Source organism: Macaca nemestrina, chromosome 6 (genome assembly GCF_043159975.1).
Source record: "Macaca nemestrina isolate mMacNem1 chromosome 6, mMacNem.hap1, whole genome shotgun sequence".
NCBI classification, from domain to species: domain Eukaryota; kingdom Metazoa; phylum Chordata; class Mammalia; order Primates; family Cercopithecidae; genus Macaca; species Macaca nemestrina.
Genome location: NC_092130.1, coordinates 30,204,097 through 30,220,560, shown reverse-complemented (window position 1 = coordinate 30,220,560; position 16,464 = coordinate 30,204,097). Strand labels below are relative to the sequence as shown.

General features: G+C 52.1%; 1 protein-coding gene across 2 annotated transcripts in view; it reads right to left on the bottom strand.

The window, feature by feature from the left end:
* Window positions 1–16,464, bottom strand: part of LOC105466874 (colony stimulating factor 1 receptor) — a 61,303-nt gene that overhangs the window by 10,201 nt on the left and 34,638 nt on the right. For both annotated transcript variants that reach the window (XM_071098231.1, XM_011716016.2), the window contains 7 exons: window positions 15,762–15,898; window positions 14,932–15,091; window positions 10,703–10,895; window positions 7,828–7,943; window positions 7,550–7,670; window positions 7,241–7,431; window positions 5,531–5,646 (listed from right to left, as the gene is read on the bottom strand). In XM_071098231.1, the coding sequence (XP_070954332.1) occupies window positions 5,531–5,646; window positions 7,241–7,431; window positions 7,550–7,670; window positions 7,828–7,943; window positions 10,703–10,895; window positions 14,932–15,091; window positions 15,762–15,898 (1,034 nt within the window). The remainder of the gene's footprint in view (window positions 1–5,530; window positions 5,647–7,240; window positions 7,432–7,549; window positions 7,671–7,827; window positions 7,944–10,702; window positions 10,896–14,931; window positions 15,092–15,761; window positions 15,899–16,464) is intronic.

Below are 16,464 nucleotides of genomic sequence, written 5' to 3'. Positions count from 1 at the left end.
AGGCACCGCTGATTCAAAGTTGAACAGGGCAAAGTCCCTGCCTCTCCATGGAGTTTGTATTCTAGTGGCTGAGAGAGGCATTAAACGCAAATAAATACATATGTAGGAAATTCTCAAGTGGTGCTACAAAGAAAATAAAGATAAGTCAGGGAAGGGCCCCTAAAGAGCCCGCCATGTGACCATCAGAGGAAGAATTTTCCAGGAACTGTGCATGGAAATACTGTATACTTGACATGGGAACGATCCTGCCAAGTTTGAGCTACAGGAAGGCAGCCATCATGACTTGAGGGAAGTAGGGGGGAAGGTTCCAGAAGCAGGAAGGTCTTGAGGGCTATGATAAGGTAAGTGGGTTCCCTTCTGGGATTTTTTTTTCCAAGACAGGATCTCTGTCACCCAGGCTGGCATGCAGTGGGGCAGTCTTGGCTCACTACAGCCTCGACCCCCGAGGTTCAAGCAATCCTCCCACCTCAGTCTCCCAAGCAGCCGGGACTACAAGCGTGTGGCGCCACACCTGGCTAATTTGTGTAGAGACGGGGCCTTGTCGCAGCCTAGGCTGGTCTTGAACTCCTGAGCTCAAGCAGTTTGCCTGCCTCGGCCTCTCAAAGTGCTAGGATTACAGGCGTGAGCTACTACACCTGGCCAAGCAGCGAGAGACCCTGAGAGTTTGATACAGGTGAGTCACCATCTGACTTTTTTGAGACAGGATCTTGCTCCTTCACCCATGCCGGAGTGCAGTGGCACGATCATAGCTCACTAAGCTCAAACTCCTGGACTCAAGCAATCCTTCTGCCTAGGCCTCTCAAAGGGCTGGGATTATAGGTGTGAGCCATCGCACCCAGCCTTGTCTTTATCTTGTTGAGAGAGAGAGAGACAGACCCTGCCCACTAGATAGATTCCGGAGGACCAGGACCTTTGGAAAGACCCGATTTCCTTCCTTAGGCTCTCCATGCTGTTACCACCCAGCCAGGGGAGGCACAGCCCTAGGATGTGGGGAGGAGGAATGGCTGCCCCTGTTTCTTGCCTAGAGGGCAGCTACTGAGGGGGAGCACCATGCTAAGGGTTGCCCATGAGAAGTGCTGATGGAAGACCAAGTTGAGGGAGAAAGTGGAAGCTGGGCTGGGGCGGTAGAGGACACTGAGGCCTTGGGTCAGCAGAGCAACTCTTTCCGGCCAGGCCTTGGGGATGGGACCAGCTTGGCTGTGCCTGCAGCTGGGCTCCTTCCCTGGGCACCTGAGTTAGAAGCTTAAAGGAAGTGTGGGCCGGTGCTGGGGAGGAGGCTGGCCTTTAGCTGCGAGTCGTGGTTGAGAGAAAAGATTCCAGTCATGTCCTTTGCAGCAACATGGTGCAGCTGAAGGCCATTATCCTAAGGAAACTAACACAGGAACAGAAAACCTACATAGCACATGTTCTCACTTCTAAGTGGGGGCTAAATATTGAGTACGCATGGGCATAAAGATGGCACCAACAGACACTGGGGGCTACTAAAGCAGGGAGGGTGGGAGTAGGTGAGGGTTGGAAAACTATGGGTACTATGCTCAGTACCAGGTGATGGCATCCATATCCCAAAACTCAGCATCACGAAACATACCCATGCAGCAAACCTGCACATCTACCCCCCGAATCAAAAATAAAATGTTGACATTTTTAAAGAGAGAGAGACGGAGAAAGATTCCAGCTAACCGTCAGGAAGAACTTCTAGCTGGTAGTTAGGGAGAAAAGACTGCAATTAGAAATGAGGAACTAACTTCCGGGCTCTGATTCGGGAGGGTGGACTACAGATGAACTTCAGAGCCTCTATGGTGTAGCTTGGGAGAGAGGCTGAAATGGGACACAGGGCGAAGAACTTCCCAAGCCTCCGAGGATCCAAATCCTGCCCGTGGGCACCTTCCCAGCCCAAAAGACAGCCACAGGGCGAGGAGGGGATTCTTCAGCCTCTCCCGGCCACTTCCATCTCTAGGAGCCTCTGTGGCCAAGACTGTTTTTTCTCCTCACCACTTCTTGTTCCTCTGTCCCTCTGCAGCTGGGCTGAGTCAGCCCCTCCCTGCCCCCAGCTGGGCAGGGGGCACTGTTGAAAGGGAGGGGATCAAGGAGGAAGAGGTTTGGCTGGATTCTCAGATCTCTGAATCCTAGGCTCGTATTCCTGGAAGCAGACCAAGCTGCCTTCCGCCTGCCTCCAGAACCCTCCTCTGCCCCTGCTGGGCCTGTAAACCTCCCAGGGCACCTGTGCCATCCCTGGAAAGGGCTCGTGGGCGTCTACCCAGAGGCAGCCTCTCTTCCAAAGAACTATGAGTGAGATCAAGAGGTGGGGATGGGCCAGGCTTCCTGAGAAGGGTGGACGTGATTGTCATGATGGCAGCGAGTTCTTCCTGAGCTCTGCCTGGGAGTGGGGCGCTGGGCTAGATACTTGAAGCACATCACCCCATTGATCCCTTGCAATGGGCCTAAGCTCCAGGTCCACCCGGACTTCCTCCCTTCCTCCCCACCAAAGGGGGCATGGAGACCAAGTCCCAGTCCCCTCCCCATCTAGGCCTGCTGGTTCTGGGTGGGTGGATGTTCTCCATCCCAAGAAGGTGGCGATCTGAACAATTCCCAGTGGAATCTTTGGGGACGCTCCTGTCCCTCCTCAGAGCTCAGTTCCAGCTCCCAGGATCGTGGTCCCTCCAGCGGCCTCCCCGGACCCTCGCTTCTCTGCTGCCTCAGCCATTTCCCTGTGTGCCTCCTCCTCCAGGGGAGCCTGCTGACTCCTGCCCTTTTCTCTTCCCCCACAGCCCCCCTTGTGGTCACTCCGGGGACAAAAAGGTGATGACTCAGCCCTGAGGCAGAACAAACCCTCCCCACAGGCCACTTCTTTCCCCAGGCCTGGGCAATGAGGAGAGGCTGGGCTGAGTCCCCAGTGAAGGAGCAAGGCTCCAAACCTCATGGAGCAAGGCAGAGGAGGATGGGAGGGCAGGCACTGAGGCAGGGGCATGACCATCCTGACCCCTCAAAGTCTGGTCCCACGGGTGGACACCTCAGCCTGGAGCTAAAGGGCCTGTGAATGGGTATAGGGGAGGAGGGTAGCTGCAAGTGTTCTCGAGGCCTTGCATGGGCTCCAGGGGCAGCTGAATTTCCTGGACAGGAAGTGTGGAGGTGACATGTTCCAAAAATGGTCCCGCAGAGAGAAGATACAGAGTTCCTAAACCACAGCCAAGGGGGCTGGCCAGCCCAAGGCAGAAAGGGCTGCAGGGGGCCCTAGGCCCTTCTCTGGAATCTCTGCATGACTGTCCTGGCAGCTCTGTGGACACTGAGGCAGTTTTCAGTTCCATGTAAGGAAGAACTTTGCAAAAATTGGAGCTGCTCAGAGAAGGAACGGGTGGCCCCAAGGGTGAGTAAGGTCCTGTCCCTGGAGGTGGGTGGGTTGGGCCAAACAACTGCTTTGGGTATGTAGTCAAGGAGATGATGCCCAACCTCAGACCTCCCCCTCCCTTCCACCATCCCAAGATGCATGAGCTAACTCTGGTTCCCCAACGAACTTCCTCCTGGGACAAGAGTGTGCAGCTCCTATCACGGAGACTGTCTGGTCCAGCACCCCACTCAGTCCTCTATGTGCGTTGTGGTACGGGATCCCTCACAACAGGCTGTTAATGATCCCATTTTACAAATGGAGAAGAAACTTAGACACACCAACTTTCCCATCATCCCATAGCCAGAACTTGGCAGAGGCAGTATTTAGACCCAGATTCACTGAAGTCCAAGTTTCCGGTTCTTAAAGTAGACCACCAGTGGGCTCTCGGCTTGTCAGAGGAGGAAGGGTTGTTAAAAAGCACCCAGACCCATGGTACAAGAGGGGAAACTAAGGCCCAGAGAGGATAGCGAGTCAACCGAGGTTACATGGCAAAACAGTGTCAGAGCTGGACCTAGATCCCAAGGTCTTGACCGGGGATGCCCTCAGAGCAGCCTTCTCATGCTGGGTGCTGGCAGGAGTAGAGAGCCATGTGCCCCTAGGGCTCCCCCAACATCCCTCCCACCCTGCCCACTTCAAGCCTTCTTCTCACAAAAGCCCCAGGGAGGTGTGGGGAAGAAAAGGTAGCCAAGGGGACACAAGGTGGGTCATTCAGCCCCTGATCACAGCACTCCCTTGTTCAAACCCACTGACGGCCTTGGACTGACAGGGTGGGGTCCAACCCTTCAGACCCCCAACCCCACCCTGGTCTTCCCCTTGCCTGCCCCTCTGCACACTCTGCCTTCTCCCCCAGAGATACCCTTTCCCTGAGTCTCATCTCCCCTGCTGCATCCCTCATCCTCCAAAGCCCATCCCACTAATGCCAAGCCACCTCCTCCAGGCAGTCTCCCTTACCCACCAGCCTGAAAAGTACCTCCACTTCTGACCTCCCACAGCCCTCTGGCCTGGTCCTCTCAGCTTCTGATCACATTGCACATGGTCTTTGTGTGGTCGGGCAGGTGGTGGAGGCCATGGGCTCTAGGGACAGAAGCCCCTGGGGCCCAGTGCCAATCATATCCCCCAGCCCCTTGGGGGGTTTCTTAACCTTGCTGAGCCTCAGCTTCCTGATGGGTAAGATACTGACTAGTATACTTCCTGCCTCCAGCTTCTTGTGAGGGTAAAATAAGATGAGTCAATGTTTCATGTAATGATTGGGACATGCTTTGGAGTGAGTCCCCCACTCAGGGTTAAAAACCAGACTCTGTCTTTGACCAGCTGTAGACAAGGGCAACTGTCCCAACCTCTCAGAACCTCAGTTTACAATTCTGTAAAATGGGCTAATGCTAGCTGCATACAATGGTTGCTGAGGGCGTTAAATGAGATGACGCAGGTAACATGCTACAGAAAAATACCCCTCAAATCACTATCATATACTGAGCAGGCAGTGACAGGGAGCATACTACCTGTGCAACATGCACTAAATGGCAGCTTCGACTAATAGGATAGTAACATGAAATAATGAAGAGGATGGCCACAGGCTCTTGCCTTCACTAGACCATGTGCTACTTAGGGCAGGGCTCAGACCTGGCCCAGGGGACACCACCCTTGTATGTCCATTTCCTCTGTCCCGTGCTGGGTGCCAGGACACCCCCGGGCTGAGAGAATCCCAGGTCTAGGCTGCCCCGGAATGCCGTTCCTCTCCTCATAGCCTCTCCTCACTCTATAATCCATGCCCTTGCTTTCATGCCTTTTTGTTTTGTTTTTTGAGCTGGGATCTGGCTGTATCACCCAGGCTGGTCCCTAACTCCTGGCCTCAAGCGATCCCCCTGCCTCAACCTCCCAAGTAGCTGGGATTACAGGTGTGCCCTTGCTTTCATGGCTATTTGATTAGCACCTGTCTCTCGCACTAGACGGTAAACACTATGAAGGCAGAGCTTCAGAGGCCACCCAGCAACTGGCTCATGTTGGCATACAGTAGGCACCCACTAAAGAGCTGTTAGCTGACTGACTGACTGACAGGAGGAGGAAGGGTGAATCCATGCAGCCTGGGGGTACTGTCCAAATCTGGCTCACTCAGACACCTGGCAGCCCCACTCTGCTCCGGCTCACCTGCTTATACTTGTACAATAGCAGCAGGAGCAGCAGCAGCAGCAAGGCCATGACAGACATGCAGGCGACCACCACCGGTGTGAAGAGGAACTCATCCGGGGGATGCGTGCGGGCTCCTGGAAGGCATGAAGCAAAGCAGTGAGCAGGCAGGGGCGCCTCCGAGCCCCCTCCCTGATGAGGTCAGGCCTGCACACTGCTTGTCACACAGTGGGTGCTCAATAAATACTTGTTGACTGAATGAAGCATCCCCCACTGGAAGCCTCTGGGGCCTCTCCTGCAGACCCTCCCCAAGAGAGGAAGAGGACGGCCTCTCCAGCTCTGCTCACGTCCACCCCAAACCCTGTCCGGAGTCACAGCCTCCTGTTGCTGGGAGTAGGGAGGCTCTGGGGTCATGCAGTCTCACCCTCTGCCAGTGTAAGAAACCTCTCCGCAGGAGCCTGGCCTGGTGCCCAGCCATGGCTTGCGTGCACACCCTCAGTGACGGGAGACGATGAGCGCGCTACACCTCCAGAAAGCTCGGTCAGAAAGGCCTTCTGGAGGTCACACTGCAACCTTCCTCTCCTGCATTTCCCCTGCAGCTTCCCCGCATGCCCTTTGGAATCACACAGCCCTTCTGAGGGTCTAGCAAGCCAGGCTTGTGGTCCCAGGCTCTCCTCTTCCCTGGATCTATAATCCTAGTTCTTGTGATGTTTTGGAGGACATAATTTCCACTTCCTTACTCAGATCAATAACTTAGGTCTGCAGTCAAATTTCACCTGTGCCACTTAGGAGGTGTGTGACATTGAGCCTAGGGAAAATTGTATTTATTTCCTAGGTTTGTAGGAGTTAATCGAGATAATCCCTGTAAAGAGCTTAACACAGTGCCTGGCGCAGCAGAAGCCTTCAACAAAATGTTGGCTTTATTATAATATACAACCTCCAGCAGTGAGACCCAGAGTGGCCACAGGCATCTGCATGCAGTTGGACCCCGGTAGCAGTTGTCCAAGGTCAGCAGCTGGGGACACGAGTGACCACCTCTGAGCCAGGCAGAGGCCAGAGTCTGGCACACAGTGGGTACCAGAGCCTGGCTGTCAAAAGCCTGAGGATGCTGTGGGCCTCTGAGAATCACAGAACTAGCTGGTGAGGAGCCTTTGTGTAAAGCAGAGAGGGGCAGCCTATGTTGTGCACAGGGCCAGGCATCATTCCCCGGAGCAGCCTCTTGCACAGCAACCTCAAATGGATAGACTGTGTCTGGAGCAAGAGGGGAGAGTTGGAGAAGTCCGTCATGAGCTGGCCCTGAGCTGGAGATGAACTGTTTCCTTGCTCATTGCCTGCCTCCCTCATCAGACTCTAAGCTCTGGGGAGGCACTGCTTCCTTGCATAGGGCACGTCCCTGGCACATGGCGCATAATGCCTGCACATCCTTGTGAATTAATGCATGAGTTAGAGTGCAGGGATAAGAGTGGGGGCCAGTTTCTTCAGGCTGCTTTCTCTCCGCTTTCGCAAAGACTGCTCCATCCTACTGCTTCAGGAGACCTGCCGGGCAGGAGGGGCTTGGATTGGCCCAGAGAGGTAGATCTTGGTATTGCTAGGATCTGCTCCAAAGGTGGATCTGACCCCAGCTCCCTCGGCAGGGTGGGTTGGGGGTGGGGTGGGCAGTTTCCAGGACCGACTCCCGTCTCCACCTAAAGGAGCCGGGGTGGGGTAGGGGGTGCAAAGGCTCCCGCTCACCTGCAGAGATGGGTATGAAGGCCCAGGAGCCACTCCCCACGCTGTTGTGGGCCCTGCACTCATAGGTTTGGTTGTGCTCTAAGGTCTCAGCGGTCAGCAGGCTCTGCACGGTCACCTTCTGGAAGGGCTCCTGGCTCAGGACCTCAGGGTGTGGGTCGTCCCAGACCTGCAGCACTTGGGCCTCATCGCACCTGGGAAAAGCAGATTGTGGCTCAGAGCTTCAGGGTTCCCAGTGCCAGCATGTCCCTCCCACTCACAGGGTGCCCAGCCCCTGAGCCCAGGTGAGGGAGGTAAGTGGAGCCCACTTACCTATCAGTGTGGCCAGCGCACTGCAGCCATGTCACGTTGGGCTGGGGGTACCCAGAGGCAGCACACAAAAGGGTGCCGGAGCCATTGATGGAGGTCCATATGACACTTACCTCTGGGGGGTCTGAGGAAGAGACGAGGAGGCCCCAAGTCACATTCTCCCCGCCACATCCCAGCCTCCCAGTCAGTACCTCCTTCCCTGTGCCCTGCCCCCATCAACCCCATCCCTCCAGGCAGTCCCAGGGACTCCACCCCAGGCGGCGCTCCGCCCCAGCACTCACATCGAAGGGTGAGCTCAAACGTCAGAGCCCTCCAGCCTCCTGGGTTTCTGGCCAGGAAGGAGTAGCGGCCAGCCTCAGAGGGCTTCAGGCGGGGCAGAGAGAGGGTGAAGGTGTGCCTGCGGGAGAGAATCAGGTGGTCCTGGTGAGCCCCAGCCTAGTATGGCCCCTACAGGATTGCAGTCAGATAACAGCCTTAAAGGGGTTTATTTTAGTTTTGGTAAAATATCCAGGGTCCAATGGCCTTGGGTAAGCGAGGTACTCAGGCAGGGTGCCATTGAGACATGCAAAAACCATCAATCCTATTTCCTCAGTTGGTTTTCTTATCTGAAAGTGGTTTTTTCCTGAGGTTTAATAGCGGTGATGTCTTCATGACGCTGGGAGGCATGTCACAGGTCCCCTACGTTGACCACTGTCACTGAACTAAGCTTTCATGAAAGCTGCAATCCCTGCTAAAAATCCCTGAAGTGCCAACCTTGCCAAGAGAGACTGAGAAAAAGAAAAAGAGGCAGGATGTAGGGCCCTGGGTTCTAAGCCATGTTGCTGCAGAGACTGGGGTTCAAGTCCTGGTGCTGCCGTTTCTTGGCTGTGTGACCTTAGACAAGTACTTAATCTCTCTGATCCCTCATTTCCTTTGCTGTGAGTGATATCGATGGTAATTAATTAACAGGCTTGGCCTGAGGATTAAAGGGATATGTATTTAGGGTGCTTGACACAGAATTTGACTCTTTGTGGGCATTCAATTTAATGGTACCCTTTATTACAGAAAAGGCTCGGGAGCGAAAACTGACAACAAAAATCATCCTTGGCTGATTCTGGGAAATTTTTTGTTTTATTCTTTATCTCTATTTTACAATTTGTCCACAATGAACATGTGTTGTTTAGGTAATAAATACGTTTTTTAAAAAGTCCCCCAGTTCACTGTCAAAATAAATAAAATTTTAAAAATTATAGCAAATGGCCAGTTCTTGCTTGGGAAATGTCTGCAGCTACTACTGGACTAAAATCCATGGTATTCAGAGAGCAGTCTCATCCAGCCAGACCCTGGGCATATAGAAGCCCTCTGTCCAGGTCAGTTCTTGAGATACCTCCACCCCTTTAACTAAAAAGAATTGGACTTTTTTGGATGATTGAAAGTCACCATTATGAACACACCCACCACATGAACTAAAATTCTGTGGCTGTTTGGAGTCCGGGCTTGTCTGCCCTTATGCTGAAAGGGCCCAGACTACTGTGTTTTAGGGGATCTCGTGTTCCTTTCCTCAATGCCTCTGTGGCTTATGGACCCATTAAACCCATCCATGGACCAGCCCCCTCCAAAGGGCGTACAGATTCCAAATTCAGAACTTCTGCTTTAAATGAGAGGAAGACAGAGACCTGGCCAGAAAGGACCAGAAGGGAACTGAGAGGAGGAAGGTGAGGACAAGAAAACATCCTTGTTGCTTCTGACAATTGGCAAGCAAGATTCTGGGAATCAGTGAGGTTTGTGCTTCCGGAGCTAGAACCAGAATCCCAAAGAGTTGTGGAGTTAGTCTAAGGGATCCACGCAGGGATGGCAAACAGATCTCTCAAGAGCCAACTATGCTGGAAATACTGCCTGGGGCCTGTGTTGAGGAGGACTCTGAGGCCACATCTACACTCTGCAGAAGAGAGTTGCAGAAAAATGAATGAGAATGCATGTGGCATGCACACCACACATTCACTACCCTTAATCAGGCTGTACTGTCTCATTCTGAAAGGGCAGGGTATGAATGATTATTTTAGGCCAGGCACGATGGCTCACACCTGTAATCCCAGCACCTTGGGAGGCCGAGGCGGGCTGATCACCTGAGGTCAGGAGTTGGAGACCAGCCTGGCCAACATGGTGAAACCCTATCTCTACTAAAAATACAAAAATTAGCCGGGTATGGTGGTGGGCATCTGTAATCCCAGCTACTTGGGAGGCTGAGGCAGGAGAATCACTTGAACCCGGGAGGCTGAGGTTGCAGTGAGCCGAGATCATGTCATTGCACTCCAGCCTGGGCAACAAGAGCGAAACTCCGTCTAAAAAAAAAAAAGAAAGAAAGAAAGGAAAGAAAGGAAAAGAAAAGAAAGAACTATTTTAATACCTGAGTTAATACCTGGTATACCTGATATGAATGTTCCTCTTAGGGACAAAGCTTTCTTATTTAGAACCTACCTGCTTAAGCCACTTTGGATGAGAAAGTAAGACCCCAAGACCACAGTTCGTAAGCAGACAGGAAAAAGATTTCTAAAATGTGTGTGTGAAATACACAGGATTGTGGGAGTGGAGAGATGCAAGAAGAGGGGGTGTCGAGTTATTATAGATTGCACTTCATGGGAAGAGTTTTGAGCTTACGGAGAAGAGCAGCCAATGAGAAATTCTCGGGGCTAGGTTAATACACTCCTTTAAAGAACATCTCATGTATCTGTGATTATGTGATGTTAATTCCCTCTTCCCCTCCCTCCAAGCCTGTGTATGTGGCAGATAACTTGGGCAGTCATTATCAAGAGGGTGTCTGTGAGTGGGGCTGTTTTCTGCATTTAGATTGGCCCCAAGAGAAGAAAATGAATGAGACTGAGGGTTCTTGAGGGGCCATGAGAATGCACACTCCCAAGAAATGGTAGAACCCTTGGGTGGGGCGTTGACTATCCCAAGGATGTGGGATGGAGAGGTAAGTCAATTTCATCCGGATCTCAAACACAGATAACCAATATTGGGATTCCATGAAATCAGGGAAAGTGAAGCCCAGAAAGGGACAGGGACTTGCTCAAGGTCATACAGCAAGGTTGGGACATGAGCCAAGTGTCCTGATTCTTGCTGAAGCATCCCCCATCTGGCTATAGGGCTGTGTAGATGGGAACTGATAAGTGGTACCTGTATGTGTCCTTGGTGGTAGCATTAGCAAGCTTAGGCTCAGGCTGGTGGTCAGAAAAGGGTCCCAGGTAGGTCCAGTTAAAACCTTGCAGGCCTGGGTAGGCCTCCACCATGACTTTGAGGTTGAGCCCCTCCCCCACGGTCACCTCCTGGATGAGGTTCTGCTCAGAGCTCAAGTCCAAGTAGGCACTCTCTGGAAAGCAGAACACACAAGCATCTGGCATTAGTGGGAAGATGTCTGGTTTATTTGTCCATTTTGTCATCCACCCATTGATCCAGTCCCTGAGCAGCTATGTCACAGGTATACAGTCCTCACCACCACCCAAGACAGGTCCTCTGACACCCCTCTTCTCACCACCCCCTTCAGAATCACTGGATCAAAACTTTTCTCACTGAGGCCCTAGGAGAACCTGGGCAAATTCCAATCCCCATTTGTGCCTCCATCTCCTTATTTGTGTAATGAAGAGATTGAATATAATCTGTGATTTTCCAAGTTTTTGAAAAATTTTTGGCAGCAAGAAAAAATACACATGTGTGCATGCACACACACACACACACACACACAATTTCACATGTCCTCATCTATTTCCCTTTCTTCTGGTCATAAATCAGTCAATGCAGCTTCCAAATATAGCTCTGGAGTAGGTGTGTAACCCAGGCCAGCCAGTGAGGGTACTCTGTCCCCTCTGGCCCAGTGATTGGTTTGGGTTACCATGAGTCCATAACACTCAATTCCATGATTTTTGTTAAGACTCTGGGAAAAGAGAAGCCCTTATTTTACTGGTATTGCTAGGTCAGATACTACAAGGCAGACAGTCAGAGTCCTACAAGGGGAAAGCCTTCTGGGGGCTAGGCCCAAAAGGAAAAAGCAGAGCTGAGAGTTGGGGAGCCATAGATTCTTTCCAGCATCAGCTGAACACCTGGATCTAAGTGTTCCTGAAGCTGATATCCATGAGCTTTTTAGCTATAAGGGAAAAAAAATCCTTTTAATTAGGCCAGTTTGAGTTGATTTCTGTTACTTGTATCTGAAAGAGTCCTGACTAGTTTCTCTTTTTTTTTTTTTGAGACAGAGTCTCACTCTGTTGTCCAGGCTGGAGTGCAGTGGCACAGTCTCAGCTTACTGCAACCTCTGCCTCCCAGGTTAAAGCGATTCTCCTGCCTCAGCCTCCTGAGTAGCTGGGACTACAGGTTCCTGCCACCATGCCCAGCTACTAACTAGTTTCTCCTAATGAAATTTTGCACAGCTTGTAATCCAGTTGCTCTTGTTGAATCTCAGGCAAAGGAATTGTGGCAAGAACCCCAATTCACTCAGCCTCTCCGTGCCTGTCATGGTAGCCCCTGACATGCCTTCTTAAAACCTCAGGGCTCTGCCACAAGCCCTAGACTAGATGATTTCTAAGAGCTCCTCTCCTTACTCTATTCTGTCTAAAAATCTGAAATTCACCCTTCTACACTGACATATGTCTACTCAAAAGCCCCCTATGGCGTCCCGTTGCCTCCATTATTCAGCTTGGCATTCAAAGCTCTCCTCAATCAAATCAGGTCTCACTGTGCTCATCCAGCCCCTTTCCCTCTTCCTTCCTACACACACACACACACACACACACACACACACACACACACACACACACAAACACACACTCAACGCTCCACCCATCTGGGTCTCCTAACATCCCTGAACACACCACAGTCATTCCAACCTTGGAGGTTTTGCTCAAGCCATTTCCTCCACCAGGAATTCCATCCTCCTCCTTTTCATTACAGAGGCCCCTTTTATCCTTTAAGACTCACCCCCATGAGGGAGTCTCTACTCAGTGCTCCAGGACGCAGGAACCTCTCACTCCACTGGCCTTTTGCTGCCCTTCCAGACTACACACTCATTAGGCACCACATCTGCACTGTTTCATGAGTCTGGTTCTCCCTCCAGGTAGCTTTCTTCTCTCTCCAACTAGTCTGTGAGCTTTTGGGGGCAAGGCTTTTCTCTTCTTCTCTGTCTCTCTCAGCAATCCATCTATTATTCATCCATCCATTCGTCCATTCATCCATCCAAACACCAACACTTCCTGCTACCTTCACCATTGCCACTCTAGTCCACCCACCATCAGCTCCAGCCTGGACCACTGCGGTAGCCGCCTCCTTCATCTCCCTGCTTCCATCCTTGTCTCCCTACAGACAGTACTCAACGCCCAAGAAAGCTCTGTTAATTCTTGTTACATCCAACCCCACCATGTTACTCATCTGCTCAAACCCTCCCACAGCTCCCCATCTCTCTCAGGAGAAAAAGCCCAAGATTTTACAGTGGCCTCCAAGGCCCTGTGGGATCTGCCACCTCCCCACTTTAACTCTCTGACCTCATCTGAGACCACATTTTTTCTCGCTCTCTGCCCGCAGCCACACTGGCCCACTTGTCCCCTGAACACGGCAAGCACAATCCTGCCACAGGATGGAACTCCCTTCTCCAAAATGGCCACATGGCTTGCTCCTTCACCAAGTTAAGTCTTTGCTCACATATCAGCTTTCCAGTGAGATCTTCCTTGGTGACCACCCAATCTGAAGCTGCAAATGCTATATCATTTGTTTTTTAATAATTTACTTGGCTCATTGCCTACCCATTCCCAGCTAGAGCACCCACTTCATGAGGTCAGGGGTTGTTGTATCTGTTTCATTTTTTTTTTTTTGCAGCTGTATCCTCGATGTCTAGAACAGTGTTTGGCCCAAAGTGTGAATGAACATAAACACTTATTGAGTGACGACTGTATGCCTGTACTAGAAAGCAGACAGGATTAGAAGCCAGAACTGAAGGACAATTCTTGTGCTTTTGCTCTTCTTCCCCTTTACCCTGCCAAAGCCCCCAGTGCATAATGGGGTCCACAACAGAGCTCACAATCTACTGCAAGTCATGCATGTATTCTAGGGTAGCAATGCTCATGATTCTCATGCTCCTCGCCATCTCTGTCTCCCATAACATTCAACACATGAGGCACAGCCAGACCTAAAGGCCTCAGAGCCTGCTCCCACTCTGATGAGCTCCTGCCTTGCTTCAGGGTCCGAGTCCAGTGACTGCCACTGCCTGCACCCAATCACCATAGCCAGAGACCTGGAGGTCATCCTTAGCTCCTTTCTCTTCCTCATCCCTACATCTTAGACTCTTCCACACACCACTGGCCATCTTCAGCCTATTCTCCAGCCTCCAGGCTCCCACCCAACCCACATGGTACCAGACTGAGCCTTCTCAGATACTATCTTCTAGTGCATACTTGGACAGCATTTCCTGTGTCAGACCCTGTTCTAAGTACCATCCATCCATCCCTCCCTCCCTCCCTCCCTCCCTCCATATCTAATCTATCTTCTATCTATGAAGGCAGTTACTGTTAATATCTTCATTTTACAGGTAGGAAAACTGGGACACAGTGGGGTTAGCAACCTGCTAGTCGTTGGCAGACTCAGGTTGGAACACTGCCCTGGAGTGTGTACTCCTGACCACCACACAGTGCCTCCTCTGTGCAATCTGACTCCATCACTCTCCTCTTTACAATGAGCACCCAACAGGTTAAGATGCAGTTACTCTCTCACTTTAAGACACCTTTACCTCTGGCTTCTGCTGCCTCCTCTGCTCCCCTGTGGCCACTCCTCACACCACTCTACATCCGACCTGTTGTCAAGTTCTTTCAGTGTTCCAAATGATCTATGCTCTCTTTGCCTTTGAGTCTTGCATATGTTCCTCCCTCTGCCAGAAGCGCTGTTCCCCTTCCTTTCCCACCCTTCTGCCCAGCTAACCCACGTTTCATTCTTCCCAGTTTAGAGGCCACCTTCTCCAAGCCTGGGTTGGAGGACTCCTCAGTGTTCCCAGGACACCCTGTGCTTCCCCCATAATCACTGGGTGATCATTGTCTTTTCATGTGTCCATAAAGGAATGAGTGAAAAAATGAACAACTGCAGTCCAGTAGGGAGCTACTGGACCCCAATCCCCAAACAAAACAAAAAATGGCGCTAAGGTGTACCCAGTGCAGCCATACAATGTAAGAGCTCCAAGGTGGGAGAGAGGTCCCAGGACAGGGTAAGGGAGAGCTCCTGGAGAGTGGCTCCTTAGCCAGGCCTTGGATAAACGAACTCTGGCAGAGATATCCTCAGCAGGTCTCCTTCCCTGACATCAACTTCCTCTTCAAAACCCTTCTGCTCCCACTCCTGCAGGATCCCTACTGACTGTCCACCACCACCCTGATGCTTACCTACGACCCGGAAGAACATGGAGGTGGAGTGCTTGCCCTGCACGTTGCTGGCCACGCAGGAGTAGTTGCCGGCATGTTGGAAGTCGACTTGACCGAGGCTGAGGGTCAGGACTTTTTGGTAACGGTTATCGTGAAAGTCAGATCGCTGAGGGATTGCGAGCTGCAGCCAGAAGGAATGGAGATGTTATACCAAGGTAGTTTAGGGATTAGAGAGATCTGGGTTCCAATCCTCAGCCTTTAATTACTATCTGCCTGTCCTCTGAGCCTGTTTCTTCACTTGTAAGATGGGGCTCCCTGCCCCCAAGACTGTAGTGAAGAGTAAATGAGATATGCATGCAAGTGGCTTAGGGCTGTGCCTGGAACACGGCAGGCACAGTGGGAAGGGAGGGGGCTCTTAGGGGCAGCCCAGCGTGATTCCCTCCTGGAATCCTCCCTCCCCCGCTCCCTGTCTCCCAAAGTCTTTCTGAAATAGCTGTTATATTCCTGGGCCTCAAAGGTGGCCTAGGAAACCCTTGCTAAATAGAAGTGAGCTCACCTCTGGGTTTTGTCTAAAGGCTGGGGCAAAGGCCATGTGTCAAGGGGACAGAGAACTACCTCCCCCGCCCACCCCCACAAAGTTCAGCAGCATAAGCATGAGTCCTGGTTCTACGTCAGCTACTGACTGGGAGTGAGATCTTGGGCAAGTCTATGCCCCTCCTGGAGTCTGAACTGTGCCTTCAGCTGAGACAGCCGGTTTGGAGTGGGGGGCCCATGACTCCAGCGTGTAAAACCTGGTGTGCTGGGAGGGTGGCCTTCCTTGTGACTTCACCTTGTGATCCGCAGGGACTGACCTTGGTGGTGTTGTGTTGGAGGAAGACATCAAAGTCAACGTCAATGTTGCTGGCTGAGCACACGATCTGGGCAGCCTCCCCTCGAATCCGCACCAGCTCTGCAGGCACCAGTGTCAAGGCTGGGGGCCCTGGGATGACTGAGACCGGGGGAGAGATCCCTGAACACCCAGGTTCCCTGAATGTGATATAGCTGTTGCTCTCCTCCCTGCCATGGGCCAGGCCACACTAGCCAGGCTTCCCCCGCCACTGCCCCATCCCAAATCCTGGGAGGCAGCCTTGCTGCTTCTACTCCCCCGACTGCAAGTCCTGTCTTATAGAGGCCTTGGAAAGTCTACTTTCTCCATCACCTCTACCCCTTCCCAGTCCCGTCACCATTCTCCACTCTGGACTTCTGCACCAGTCTCCTCAGAGGCCTCCCTGCCTCCCTCCGAGCCCCCTGCACCTGGACTCTTCACCAAAGTGACCTCTTACAAATATAAATGGGACCATGCCTCTCTCCTCTGTAAACATTAGGGGCTTCCTGTTACTCTCAGAAAAGAAGTCAAAGTCCTTTCCATACCCCAACCTGTTTCTGATCGCCCTGACAACCCCACCCCTTGTTCACTGCACTGCAGCCCCCTGCACCTCTTTCCTACCACAGGGCCTTTGCACTCACCTTTCCCTCCTAGAATGCCTTTCCTCCCACTCTTCAAAATGGGAGGCT